Consider the following 14,698-nt stretch of genomic DNA (forward strand, 5'->3'; position numbering starts at 1 on the left):
CCCTGACCACTGGTCCTGTTAGCTAGGGATCATGGGAGGCCAAAAACATCTGAAGGGCCAAGTTTGCCTATGCCTGCTCTATCTGCTTCATCCATGCCTGCATAATCAACTTCAGTAATGTGCCTTTTTACACCTTTATTTTTATAAACTTTTTTTTAAAAAGGCTCAAATACTTTGTCCTTTTACCACAAGGCAGGTGCTCAAATGCCTTACCTTAGATTGTTTTGCTTGGCCTTTTCCAGTTCCCCAATATATCTATTTGAAGATGGAGCGAACCCTGAACTGTACATATGGGGTTGTGGACAGTGCTGGTCCTACTCAGAGTAGCCCTATTGAAATGAATGACTGTAGCTCATTTAAGTCAAGTACCTTAAATGTGTTTACTCTGAGTAGAACTAAACTAGGCTACAACCCACAGTGTTCCAAATGGGACTGCTCCATTCACAAACCTGGCTGGTAGGCGTTTGTCTGTCTCAAGGTCTGTGCCACCCTGCTTGCTCTGTTTGTCTCCCCCGCCCACCCACATTATCCCCTAGAGCTTCCCCTTCCCCACACAGGTTGGTTAAATTCTTCTGGCCACCCAGTTTATTTATTTCTTACCCACAATACCCCAGTGGCAGAAGTTCCAGCGCATTGCATTTTGGGAAAACTATGGTGGTGTCCAGGGTGGAAGGCCCCACCAAAAGGTGGATTTAGGGGATCGTGCGACCAGTACAGTCACACCAGGTGGGGAGTTTCAGGGACATCCAGTGGAAGGCGAGAGGCAGGGGGCACAGGATTTTGGCGTCCCACAAGGCATTGCTGAAATCTGAGACGCCAAGGTCTGCCACTGGCCCCACAACCACCACTGGCTGGACCTCCAAGTGCCCAAGCGTGACAAGCAGCTACGCCTGATCCGTGGGAAACAGTACAGTACACAAAGACACGCACCTGGAAAACTAGAGTTTATCAGGGGTAAGGGTGGAATGAGTCAGATCAAGAGCTGAGCTCTCTGCTTCAACCTGCCTTCAGCAACTTATCATCTGTCTTCATCCTCAAACGAGCTCTTTATCGTAACTGTTTGTTTGCCCAGATGAGGCAGGTTAGGACAAAAAAACCCCGCTTGTTTCTTTTGCGGATCCTGAGACTGGGCTGTTGTTTGGGACACAATGATTTTGTACCGATGCCAGCTCTGATTGTGTGTGTTCTCTCTCTCTCTCCAATACACACAAACACCGTTTTTCTTGATTCTCCTCGTTTCCTTGGCTTGGGGACAAGTTCTGAAGTCTTTTTTTACTCCACCCTGCAACTAGAGGAGGTGGCAGATGTCCAAATAGTATTTCTTAAGATGTTTTAAACACCTACCTAAGCAACAGAAGGGAACAGCTGTGTACTCACTCAAGGTGAAGTTGGGCAGGGAGTGGGTGGAAATTTCATTCTTTGTTGACAATGGGCTCCTCCAGACATGTTCCCAGTGTGGAGATGTGGGGAGGGACCCCCTTCCACCCCCACCCCCACGTACAATAACACTTGCTATTAAAGCCACCTTTCCTTGCAGACCCACATCTCCCCACTATCTATAGGCCCTTCCCACCTGTTCTAAATGAGAGCGGGCAGTTTCATGCAGACACATGCGGCAGAGGCCCTTGGTCTATGTCCTGCAACATCGCCAACCCGGTGCTCTCCAGAGGTTTTGGGCACCAGTTCTAAACTGCCCCAGCCAGCGGCCTACCTGGAGATGCTGGAGATCTCTGAAAAGGAAAGGATTAACAAGATTTGATTAAATCAGGGATAGAGAAGAAGAAGAGTTTGGATTTGATATCCCGCTTTATCACTACCCTAAGGAGGCTCAAGGCGGCTAACAATCTCCTTTCCCTTCCTCCCCCACAACAACCACTCTGTGAGGAGAGTGGGGCTGAGAGACTTCAGAGAAGTGTGACTAGTCCAAGGTCACCCAGCAGTTGCTTGTGGAGGAGCGGGTAATCAAACCCAGTTCACTAGATTATGAGTCCACCGCTCTTAACCACTACACCACACTGGCTCTCAGAGGACCTGTGTTCCAGATTTTCCTGGACTCCAACTACAGACCAGGGAGAAATTCAAATTTTAATATCAATGCCCAGTAGCAGAGCACTTGCTTTGCATGCAAAGGTCCCAGGTTCAGTCCTCAGCATCTCCAGGTAGAGCTGAGCCAGATCCCTGCCTAAAATCCTGGAAAGCCACTGCCAGCCTGGGTAGACAATACCAGGCTAAATGGACCTGTGGTCTGACTCAGTTTAAGGCAACATCCTCTCTTCCTTACCGATATACAATCCATTCGAAATTCACACTTTGTATGTTGGAATGCAGTTCTCTAACCAAAGAATGTGTCCCTAGACAAGCGTGTATTGGAAAAACATAACAACATGCATTCTAGTGGAGGGGGTGTGCTTACAAAAATGCATGCACTAGGCAAAACTGCAAACGAAAATGTGTATATTTAGGAGATGTGTGCATGGAAACTTATACAATTTTTTGTGCGGGTTTTTTAAAAAAATGCAAATGTGCACTGAAACAGAGTGAGCCATAATTAAGATGGGAGAAGTTAGGAACTAAGAGAGAGTTTGCAGTTGCAGCCAATGGTGAGGGATGGCAGGAGATGTCCACCAACATGTGGAGGACCACAGATTTCCCGACCGCTGGACTAAACCTTGGATGTGGAGGAAAAGCAGGAGCCCGTAAACACAACCCAGGGAATGTGAGGCAAGGAGCTCTCGGCTTCCTTGTGTCTCTGAGGGAGACAGACAGCGAGAAAGAATGTCTCAGCAAAGCATCCCCATAAGCCTATTATGGCCTTCTGTGGGGAGCGCTCTGATTAAGCCTGCATCAGTGATTAAATCTTTGTTAATTGAGCACAGCCCTGGGATTACTCCTTGGCTGCTTGGGAAACAAACCATCTCCAATTACTCCCTGTCTGCAGGGGACCATTAACCTGCGACGTCCTCTCTTAATAAGTTGCCTTTTAATGTGGGCACACTGGCATGGCCCAGCTGTTTCTGCTTCATTGTGGTTATGCTTTTAATAACCCGCCTCTTGACTGGGCTTCCCTTTCCACGCAGGAGCAGGCAGGCAGGCGGAAGAAGAGTGGAACCACAGCCCTGTCTTTGCTGATTCCCCCACCGCACCCCTCCTACCATTTGTTTAACTAAAGCTTGGAGTCAGATATCTTCCCTGAGGACTGTAGAGTTCGAAGGGACCACAAGGGCCTTCTAGTCCAACCCCCTGCAATGCAAGAAGGATTTGCCCAACGTGGCGCTTGAACCCACAGCCCTGAGATAGAGTCTCATGCTCTTCTAGAGCTGAGCACAACCCAAGAAATGCCAAGTGCCTAGCATCTAAATATTTGTTTAAAATATGCCACCATTCCACTTTAAAGTTTACAAAGCAGGGTGAGAGCTGGACTGTGAGGGTGAACCGTCCTCCCCCCCCTCCTCCGCCTCCTCCTCCTCCTCTGTCTCCATGTTGCCCCTTGTAGAGCTTGGCAGGGAGGAAAGTGTGGACAAAGTTAGAATTAGTTGGCTTTGCCTGTCGCTGGCTCTGGCGCCACCTACTGTTGGGCTCCCTGCCTGCCACCCTACCAGTCCCAGTGGGCACCTCTGGACATTACTGCTCGGGATTATCCATGCCAAGCAGGTGTTTCATAATTGACCAGGCACCTCAGGCCTCCTGGGAAGGTTATCCTGGCCAAAATGCATACTTGGTTGTTGGGGGAAACCCACAGAGCTCCAAAGGACATTGACCTCAATCCCACTAATAGTGAACTCAAGTGGTTGAGTGGCAACAGAAATGCAGCCAAAGCAGGGTTACCAAGGAACAAGAGGAGGGGTCTTTATGCTTGGGGCAATTCTGAGGTTTGCAGAATGCTTCTTATTTTTTTCAAGGGTACTAAGGGAGCAGGCAAAGCAGATGCTCTTATCACTGAGCTACCACCCTTCTCTGTTGCGGGAGAATCCCTGTGTGTGTTAAACTCTGCCACCCTACAGATTTGACAGGTGCTGGTGATACTTCCTGTCAATCACAGTTTGGCAAGAACCAAAAGCTTCGATGCTGTAATCAGCACCTTTGCTGCAAGGGAGGAGGCAATGTCGCAGGTGCTTGATAAATCAGGAAATGATGCCCAGCACCAACACTTGTTCCGCATGCACGCTGTGGGATTTCACATAGATATGAATCATCTTTCCTGGGAACAAGAGGCCATGAGTATGCCTCAGCAAATTCCTGGGAATGATAATGGAAAGGAGCATGACTCATGTGTTCATACGCAGATTTATATTCTTGACTGGCTGGTGGATTTTACCCTCAGCCTGTGGAAGCTCCTAGGCAGATCCCTTCAATCCTGCGTCTGTCCTTAAACACCTGCACTAACCCTTTGGAATGCCAGCAAGCCTATTAACTCACCTGCAGAATCCAAATGCCTCTGGCTTAGATAATTGGCTTCTGTTTTTGTTTTGGGTTTTTTGGTCAATATTATCAAATGCAGGAATGTTATTGTCCATTTGATTACAATAAAAAAGTTTTATTGTAAATTGCTGTATGCATGCCACAGGCTTACCTTTTATTTTTTAGGCCAGTTTGACTTTCTGTTTTTGTTTTCCTCCTCCATTCATTACTCATGGGCTGTGTAAACACCATACATTTAAAGCATATTCTCCCCACTGGGAACTGTAGTTCATCCTTCATGGAGCTGCGATCCCCAGTGTACTTAACAAACTACAATTCCCAGGATTATTTGCTGGGATGGGGGAGATTACTTTAAATGCATGATGTGCACATTGTCACAGGGAGGGAATAACATTCTCTTGAGAATTGGAGTCCATCAACATCTGAGCACCCAAGGGTGAAAAACACAGTTCTAAGGTGCACACAGCATCCAATGCAGCTTGCCTGAGTACATCCATCATCTTAAATGTGTGGTGTGTCTGTGGTTTTTTAATTTTTATTATTTAATGAATAACATACACAAACAGCCCCAGCCTGGAGCTTCAGACAGAGGATATGCCTAATGCCAAGGGAGTTACCCAGGAGGAAACAGTCAGAACCGCTATAGCTTTCCAAGTCTGCTCCAAAGACACCCGTAGGGCCTGGGGCCAGGCGGTCTCCCTTTAAGAGGAACAACCGGTCACAGTCTCAGAGATTCCTAGCAACCATGTTGCATCACACCTGCGTTGTGATTCACCTCCGCAGCCTCCTCTTGGCAGAGTTGATTTAGTAACAGACGCAAGGAAGGAACAGGGTTTCCCAAGGGTGTCTGAGGAATGAAGGACATGGTCCTGCTGGAGCTGTGTGGGGAAGATGGCATGAAGGAAGGTAGGAAGCCGGGTCTTCAGCGGGGAGCGGAAAGGGCCAGGTGATGTCTCAGGTCGATGCCAGTCCTCCAGGCTCCAGTGATCTATGGTTGCCACCCCTTCCATTTTTATCCTCATGACAACCATGTCAGGTAGGCTAGGCCATGGGTAGGCAAACTAAGGCCCAGGGGCCAGATCCGGCCCAATTGCCTTCTAAATCTGGCCCGCGGACAGTCCGGGAATCAGCGTCTTTTTACAATGCTTTTATTTAAAATGCATCTCTGGGTTATTTGTGGGGCCTGCCTGGTGTTTTTACACGAGTAGAATGTGTGCTTTTATTTAAAATGCATCTCTGGGTTATTTGCGGGGCATAGGAATTTGTTCATTTCCCTCCCAAAAAGATAGTCCGGCTCCCCACAAGCTCTGAGGGACAGTGGACCGGCCCCCCACTGAAAAAGTTTGCTGACCCCTGCGCTAGGCTATGCCGAGACAGTGAGTGGGCTGAGATCACCCAGTGGGCTTTGTGGAAGAGAGGATTTAAAACAGGGCCCCTCTCCCACCCACCCACCCATCCTTCCTCCTAGTGTGATGCTCTAAGCCAGGGATTGGGGAACCTGCGGCTCTCCAGAAACTGATGGGCTCCATCAGCCCCCAACCATCCTGGCCAGTGGTCAGGGGGTGACGGGAGCCCAGCAACATCTGAAGGGCCACAGATTAGCCACCCCTGCTGTCACCATTATGAGCTGGCGTAATGGTTAGAGCAGTGTTTCCCAAACTTGGGTCTCCAGCTGTTTCTGAACTACAGTTCCCGTCGTCACTGACCACTGGTCCTGCTAGCTAGGGATGGTGGTAGTCCGAAAACAGCTGGAGACCCAGGTTTGAGAAACACTGGGTTAGAGTATTGGACTAGGAGCTGGGAGAGCAGCAGGTCCCTGGCTCACCACTTTAAGGCCAGGGGTGTGGATAGTGGGTGTTTTCTTTGTCTAGTAGCCAAGTCTGCCTTCCTAAATGTCAGCCGTTGCTTTGACTTCATTCATGGGCTAAAGGCACTGAGAAGTGGGAGCAGGCTGTTTTGTCATTTTAAAAAAATCAAAAATTGAGGAGAGTGCTTGCACATTTTGCCTCATTTTTTTTATTCATTTTCCTTTTTCATTCATTACATACATCTCATATCCATAACATTTTCTATAAATTCCTCCCTCCCTCCCCTTCTGGGCTTCCCCCAACTTCCATTTCTGGTTTGTTTCTCCTTTCACCCACTTTGCTGCTTCCTAAAAGAAAATAATACTAATAACAACATCAAAACTTAAACCCGTAAAACGTAAAACCTTAAAACATAAAAATAAAATACACCATCCTATTTCTCTATTTTCCACACATTTTCTAATGCTAATGATGCGAATGGTTATTTAAATCCCGCCATCCTGCCATTATTATTATTATTAGGTTCTAATAACGTTAACAGCTTAACTCTTAAAAATATAATTATGGTTTACTCAGACTGCCCCCCACACACACACTTGCTGCCTCCCGTAGATGCCCATGGTATTGGGTCAAAGACAGAGGTCAGCAACCTTTTTCAGCCATGAGCCGGTCCACCATCCCTCAGACTATGTGGGGGGCCGAACTGTATTTGGGGGGGGAATAATGAATGAATTCCTGTGCCCCCAGGAATAATGAATGAATTCCTGTGCTGATTCCCAGACTGTCCACGGGCCGGATTGAGAAGGCGATTGGGTTGCATCCGGCCCCTGGGTCTTAGTTTGCCTACCCCTGGTCTAAGAGCATAAGAAGTTTCTTGCAGGATCAGGCTTCAACGTCCTGTGACTAATGAGATGCACACAGGAAGCTCCCAGGCAGGACTTGAGGGAAGCAGAACTCTCCCCTCCTTTGGTTTCCAGCAACTGGCATTCAGAGGCTTGCTGCCTCCAGCAGTGGAGGTAGAACATTTAGCCCCCAGGGCTAGGAGCCACTGATGAATGTGTCCAATCCTCTTTTAAAGGCACCCAAGTTAGTGCCCATCACTGCCTCTTGTGGGAGCAAATTCCATATGTGGGAAGAAGCCTTTCGCCAAATCTTCCAAAATTCAGCTTCATTGGATAACCCCGAGTTCCAGGACCATGAGCAAGGGAGAAAGAAACTTTGCTCAGTCCACAATGTCCACATGATGCATAATTTTGCCCTCCTAAGCATTTGCCCACCAACTTCGGCAAACCAGTAGGGCTCCCACTTGGTGCAATAAGAGCCTGCTGGGTCAACCCAGTAGCCCATCAAGTCCAGCATCCTGCTCTTGACATGTCCTATGAGAAGACCACAAGAAGGGCTTGGCAGCGGTCTGCCCACTTGTGACTCCTGGCCAATGGCATTTAGAGGCATCCTGGTTCTGACAGTGGAGGTGGAATGTGGCTATTGTGGCTAGCGGCCATGAATAGCCTTCTCCTCCTTGAGGACCTCCTTGGAGCGCCCCCTTCCCCCCTATGTTCTCTCTGTTCTCGCGTGCTTCTAGCAAGATGCAGCTCAGCACTCGCAATAGGAAAAAGAAACCGCAAGGCAGGAAGCTCCTTGTGACTTGCGCCCTGCCCACGGAAAGCGGGGGGGGGGGAGCCTGGGTGTATTTCCCTCTTGGGATGACTCTTGGCTCCCACTGAGGGGCCAGCTCTACAGATTGCCACAAGAGGTGGCTGCCAGAGTCACTCTCGCAGCTTCTGCCTCCGGAGGAAGCAGGAGCAGGATTAGTCTCATTTACACAGCACCATCGACTTTGTGGCGCTACAAAGGACAGGTACGGCAGGTCCCTGCCCCAAGGAGCCTTCAGTCTGAAAATGACAAAGCGTGGTAGGGGGAATGCAGGCAGGTGTGGGTAGGGAATAATAGGTGATTTGCTTCAGTTATGCACACTTTGGGCTTAATTGCAAGAGGGTGTAGGGCTGGGGGCGGGGCTTAGTTCCAGAGATCAAATGTGGCCCTCCAAACCTCTCTATGTGGCCCTCGGGACTCTCCCCACCACACATACACAGTCACAAATCCTCTCTCCAGACCATTCTCCTCGCTGGCCCTGCTTTGCCCCTTCCCTTTAATATTTCTGTCTGCTGGATCCTTGAACTCTGACAGTACTTTTCTCCCCTCTGGAATTGTCATCCTCTTTGTCTCCTTGCAGAGAATCTTTATAGCATCTTCATCAAATTGTTCCCATCCAGTGTTTTCAGTGTTCTCCTCCCATCTCATTTCAGGGCTGATTATTAGTAGTAATAATAGTTTTATTATTTATATGCCGCCCGTCTAACTGGGTTGCTCCAGCCCCTTCTGGGCAGCTCCCAACAAAATATTCAAAACACACAAGGGATTCATTGTTTTGAAATAATAATAAAATGCAGTTGCAGAACCAGCTTATTCAACATGCACAATTGCAGATTTTCTGCGATCGTGTTTTCATAATTTATTTTTCCAAAAAAATGGCACACAGTGGATAAAATGCATTTGATTTTTTTAAAAAAAACACATGCACAAGAGAGCCACAAAGCACATTGCAATGTGAGCCTTGGCACCTCCCGCATAATGCTTGTGGGCAGACCTCCCCCAGCCCTTTCTTCACCTAAAAGTGGGCCAGGGCAACAAGAACAACATAATGATCATCTGGGCTGATTCTTTTCCTTTCCCTTTTCTTCAAAATGCAAACGAGGAGACAGGCTGGCTTGCACCAATTATATGCCCACACAAATGGGCAGACATCCTGCAAGGGCTTGTTCTCCTTGAATGAGAGCGGGGATCCCAGGAAAGGGGAGGGGGGGAGCAGGAAGGATGATTACCATTCTGGTCATGTGTTCCAGGCAGCCTGGCTCCCGCTCTTGTTTGATCCCAATAGGGGAGCTGACAGAGGGGAGGGGACTCCTTCTCTGGCTCTGACAAGCATGAGGATGATTGGGAGCTGAAGGCAAAGGAGGAGGAAAAAGAGGTGCAGATCCTGGGCGCTCTGCTTATGGAATTGGGGAGCAGAGGGGGGACCCTTCGCTGGAGTCCCTGCAGCCTTCTTCTGGGCTGATAGAGAGGAGGTAGGAAGCCGGGCAATGGGTGTGCTTTTGGAGGGGCCTCTGTGAAGGAAGGCGGGGGGCTGAGACCTGGCAGACAAAGAACTCGAGGCGCTTGAGGACAAATGCCTGCTTCTCCTTTGTCTCCCAAGGTCCCTGCTTTTTCGGTGGCAGCTTGGCGCTCCAGGAGGCAAGATGGGTCTCCTCTCAGGAACCATCCAGGGGGGTGGGTGTGTCTGCAGTTGCATGGCCATCATGGGACCTGTGAAGCCCTTGTGAGCATCTCAATGCGGTCCTCGCCTGCATCCTTGGGGACCAGAAAGCAGGGATGCAGCATGTGCCGTGATGCTCAGGCTCAGCTGGAAGGGTTTTTTGGGTGGTATTCTGATTCCAGGGTGCAGGCGCCCTGACAGAGGCCATCGCACATCCCTGGACATCCTTTCCCCTTCAGTGATCACGGTTTAAACTGCAGAGCAACTCGCTTCCCCCATCTGTATGTTGCAGGCAGTGCAAGGGCTGGGTGGGTGTGTAGCTCTTCTGGAAAAGCCAGTCCTCTCTTTCAGCTGTGGTGTTTTTCTCCATCTCTCTCTCCTGCTGGGCAGTCACAGGTCTTCAGTTCTCTCTCTCTCTCTCTCTCTCTCTCTCTCTCTCTCTCTCTCTCTCTCACACACACACACACACACACACACACACACACACACCATTTATATAGTCCTTTTTAAAAAATCGTGGGCAAGTTTTTGCTGTTTCTGTTTGTCCTTGCTAGTGTGCACAGCGAGGTGGCAGGGTGCTCTCCTCCTTGAGCAGTTGGAGAACAAAAGCTTGGAGAGAGTCACTTGCTGCAAACCACACAGCGAGTTGGTGGCTGAGGAGGTGGCCTTGGAACCCTGTCGCTTTCAGATCCAAATCTTGAGATGCGACCTTCTGCAACGTTACAGCCACATGCAAAATGTGTGTGTCGGGGGAAGGTTTCTAAGTGTAGGATTCTGTATCAGCACCATACATTGAAAGCACACACACACACACATCCCTAAAAAAGAATCTTGGGAATTGTAGCTTACCTCCTCACAAAGCTATCGTTCCCAGCACCGCTACCAATCTAGAATTCCCAGGATTCTTTGGTGTTGGCAGGGATGTTCTGTAAATGTGCTTTAAATGTATGGTGTATATACAGCCCCAGTTTCTTTATGGAGGGATTTTTAATTTTAGAATGGAATGCTCCCCAGATCAAAGAAAATAACATCGGAGGAGGGGCACAGGTTCCCCATCCCTACCCTACCGTCAAATATTTTGTCCCCTCCTTGTTTAAAATGGTTTAACATTTTGGTTCTTTCCCACTCAGTCAATGCACACTTAACAGCTGTGATACCACTTTAAACAGCCATAGCTTCCCACAAAGAATTCTGGGAGTTGTAGTTTGTTCAAGTTTGCTGGAAGCTGTTAGGAAACCCCTAGTCCCCTCACAGAGCTACAATTCTCAAAGAGGAATTGATTGTTAAAGTGCTCTGCCAACTGTAGCTCTGGGAAGGGGCTAGAGAGTTCTCCTAATAACTGTCAGCACTCTTAAGAAACTACAGCTCCCAGAATTCTTGGGGGAAGCCATGATGGTTTAAAATGGCACCATAGTGGTTTTAAATGTGATGATGGCACCTGCTTGCCTGGATAGGGGTGTGCAAGTGTACATGGAATCTGCTAGCCTACTGCACAAAGGTAAGATTTGCATTTGTTGCTCCGCCCACTTTTGCACCTGGCCCCACCCATGACTGGCATGTGGCCCTAAGAAAGTTGCATAGAGAGGTATGTGGCCCTTGGGATGGAAAAAAAATGTTCCCCACTCCTGGCCTAGACCCTATCCTGTGCTAGGTGGCTAACACATTTAATTGATTGATAGTTGAGGACAACAGCAATCCTGCATTGGCTGCCTGCCTCTGGCTACAAAAACTGGGGGTTTCCTTTGGCTTTCAAGCCACAAAACATATGACTGGTGGGCTCCATTGGTTTGGTGATGTTACACATGTAAATCACATTTAGGAATAGTTAGCCAAAGGGATGCTGAGAGAATAAGGCTTGCCTCCCCGTGACAGTTTATTCTGTTTCCCTGGCATTTCTTAAGCTTAAATTGTGCATTACATTTGAGCTTTTGCACAAAGTGAAAGCCACTTGCAGAAATCTAGCGGAAAATCTCGTGGAAGCTTAGTGCTCATTTCCTTGTTAATTGCTTCCGGGGGAAATCCATTTGCAACCCCTTTAACCCAGAAAATTGCAGGTATGAAGTGGCGAAATTGGGGCAGTGTACCGGCATGCAGTTATTTCCTGCTGTATTCATGGGAGAAGAGCCGCAGACATGTGTGGAAAAAATGGGGAGTAGCAATGTTGTCCAGCGACGTTTGTTGTTGTGCCACACCACGCACGCTTGGCGTGAATGAAATTGAGTGTGTCTTGCCAGTTTATTGGTCAAACAGTGGCGAGTGCTGCAGTGTGTAAGGATGGTTGGAAAACAGGACAGAAGTGCTTGCATTGTAATCAAGAAAACTAAATAAATATTCCCCATGTCTGAGTGTACCCTGAGTCTTGAGTCTTGGGCAAAGGAGTTTCTTCTCCTTCAGTTAGGAATTCCTGAGGCAGTTGATGTTCTTGGTCCTCCCGTAGCAGAGAATTCCAGTGTTGCCAGGGCAATTCTTGGACCAGCCCAAGTACCTCCAGCTCCCACTCCATCCTTCCTGGCAAGAGCTGGACCCCCTCTTTAGAGCACAGGTGAGTACACTGAGCCTGGGCAGGTGACACAGCTCAGACGTCAAGAGTGCCAGATTAGCAGCTAGGGTAGCTGTTTTGGCCCTTACAATTGGCAGCATCGTGGGTGAGCCACAAGCCGGGAAGTTCTACTAAGCTGCCCTTATGGAATGGCAGCCAAGACGAAGGCAGGCCTCATTTCTTTACCAGAAGGAAACAGGTGGTGGCATCTGAGGCAGTGGGCAGGTGCACAGTTCTGGACAACTCTTCCAAATCTGTCGTTTGGAACTTAGGAAGCTGTCTTATACTGAATCAGACCAGTGGTCCACCTAGCTTAATATTGTCTACACTGACTGGCAGCAGCATTCCTGGGTTTCAGGCAGGTGTCTCTTCCAGCCCTGCCTGGAGATGCCTGGGAGTGAACCTAGGACCTTCTGCATGCAAAGCAGATGTTTTCCCACTTAGCTGTGGCCTTATCCATTCAAGGAATTTTGCTGTAGTCAGGGCAGAAACCTCTTAAATTTTGTTGTTTGTGCACAGGTTGTAATTGCATTTTCATATGTTAGAGAGAAGGGATGATGAACCTGTGGTCCTCCAGATGCTACTGGACTACAACAGCCCCAGTCAGCATGATGGGAGTTGTAGTTCCAGAACCTATGGAAGAGCCATGGGTTTCCCCACCCTCTTTTCAGAGCCTTGCGAGCTCGCCAAGGCAGTGTGACCAGAATGGTGGAATAAAAATGTAAGTGAATATATAAAGTGGGGGAAGGCCCTTACATATCTGAGGGGTGCTGACATCAGCTGACTGCACAGGGCATGAGGAGGGTTCCATGCATGTTCATTCATTCATTCATTCTATTTGTTGTTGAAAAAGAGGACGAAGGAGGACCATGAAACATGCATGTGCTCATCTATAGAGATAGATGCAATTTTAGAAATAATTACTGTATTATCATTTACAATTTGACCAGAAATAAAATACAGTGGTACCTCAGGTTAAGTACTTAATTCGTTCTGGAGGTCCGTTCTTAACCTGAAACTGTTCTTAACCTGAAGCACCACTTTAGCTAATGGGGCCTCCTGCTGCCGCTGCGCCGCCAGAGCATGATTTCTGTTCTCATCCTGAAACAAAGTTCTTAACCCGAGGTACTATTTCTGGGTTAGAGGAGTCTGTAACCTGAAGCGTATGTAACCCAAGGTACAATACGATACGATATCTTTATTGTCATTGTCCCATGCAGAACAATGAAATTGAAAAACTACATAAAACATTCAAAACCCCCTAAAAACTCTGAAACCCCATTTTAAAATACACTATACTATAGAGACCCCTTATGCTGTGTTTAGAACCAGAATTGCATTTGCGTAAAAACTGTTTCTCAGGCGGCTAGTCCTGGCCTTTATAACCCTATACCTTCTTCCAGAAGGCAGAAGCTGAAAGAGATCATTTCCGGGGTGCATACTATCCTGTGCTATCTCTGCCGCTTTCTTATGGCACCTGACAGTACCACTGTATATCTCAACTTAGTGAGGAAGGGTGTGGATGGGGGTTAACCTGCTCAGTCTTGCTGTTCACCCAATGCCCCCCCCCCTCAATCTCTGAATACCAGTTGCTTGAGATTACAAGTGGGAAGAGTTGCTGTTGCCCTCAGGTCCTGCCTGCAGGTTTCCCACTGGGAGAATTTGTTGGCCACTGTGTGCAAGATGCTAGACTAGATGGGCCATTGGCCTGATGCTGCAGCCAGGCTCTTCTTACTTACTTATGTCTGTGTCCTCCAGCCAGTCTTTTCTTCTTAGGGCTCCTGATCTTTAAAGCAGACTAGGTTGCCTTTACCTGAAGCAGGCATAAACATGTCCTGCTTTGCAGAGGATGGTCCTCTGTTCAAAGGCATCCTCTGAAAGGCTGCCTGGTCCTGAATCTTCCAACCTCCAGCTCCATTCGGTGTCCCTGAGTTCTTATACTATGGAGAAAGGGAGAAAAACATCTCCCTTTTCACTTTCTCCACATTGAATGATTTTGTACACCCCAAGCATGGTCGTCTTTCCTCATGGGAGAAGTTGCTCCATTCCCCTTTGATCCATTTGGCTGCGTTTTTCTTAAAAGGCAAAACAGTTCTTTGAGCTATAGATGTCTGGTCCACAACCATCCTTTGGGGTAGGATGTGGTGGAAATACTTGGGGCCAACTCATCAAAGCGTAGGAGCAACTATGGGACTCTGGTATTTCCTATGCCAGAGCGGAGCACCCATTGGACAGTGCCAGTGACGTGGTTCCTTCCCATGCAAATGGTACCTGGCACCTGGCCTGAGTGAGAATGTTACCGTTGGCCCCAACCATGTGGTTCCTTTGTTCATATGTTGTTGCAGCAGTATGGGAACTAACCTCAGGAAGGATCTCTGCCAAAGTTCTGCAGCCTTCCACTGCAAATAGACTAATGAGGACCCGGGGGGGGGGGTTTGAAGTGGTTGTGCACCAGCAAGAGGAAGAGAGCATCTTACCCTCTTAGCAGTCACACTCCTGTGTCTATGCCTCCCTCTCCTTATCACCCAGGGCCAATAGCTCAAGGCGCGGCAGGAAGCCAGAGAGCAGCCTTCAGTGGATAGATTCAGCTCCCAGGCTCCTGATTGCTGGCCCCTTAGC

The 14,698-nt window shown here is 48.4% G+C and overlaps 1 protein-coding gene across 4 annotated transcripts in view; it reads left to right on the forward strand.

Moving 5' to 3' along the window:
* Positions 1-14,698, forward strand: part of SEPTIN12 (septin 12) — a 74,099-nt gene that overhangs the window by 23,389 nt on the left and 36,012 nt on the right. Inside the window, exon 1 of one of the 4 annotated variants that reach the window (XM_053364427.1) lies at positions 5,247-5,325. The exons of 1 other annotated variant lie outside the window; for it this stretch is intronic. In XM_053364427.1, coding sequence (XP_053220402.1) covers positions 5,274-5,325 — 52 coding nt within the window. In that variant the 5' untranslated portion in view covers positions 5,247-5,273. Of the gene's footprint in view, positions 1-5,246; positions 5,326-9,152; positions 9,353-11,993; positions 12,083-14,698 lie in introns of those variants that run through there. 2 more of the 4 variants (XM_053364428.1, XM_053364429.1) reach the window with 2 other exon arrangements.

The sequence above is a fragment of the Podarcis raffonei genome, chromosome 14 (assembly GCF_027172205.1).
Source record: "Podarcis raffonei isolate rPodRaf1 chromosome 14, rPodRaf1.pri, whole genome shotgun sequence".
Taxonomy (NCBI): Eukaryota; Metazoa; Chordata; class Lepidosauria; order Squamata; family Lacertidae; genus Podarcis; species Podarcis raffonei.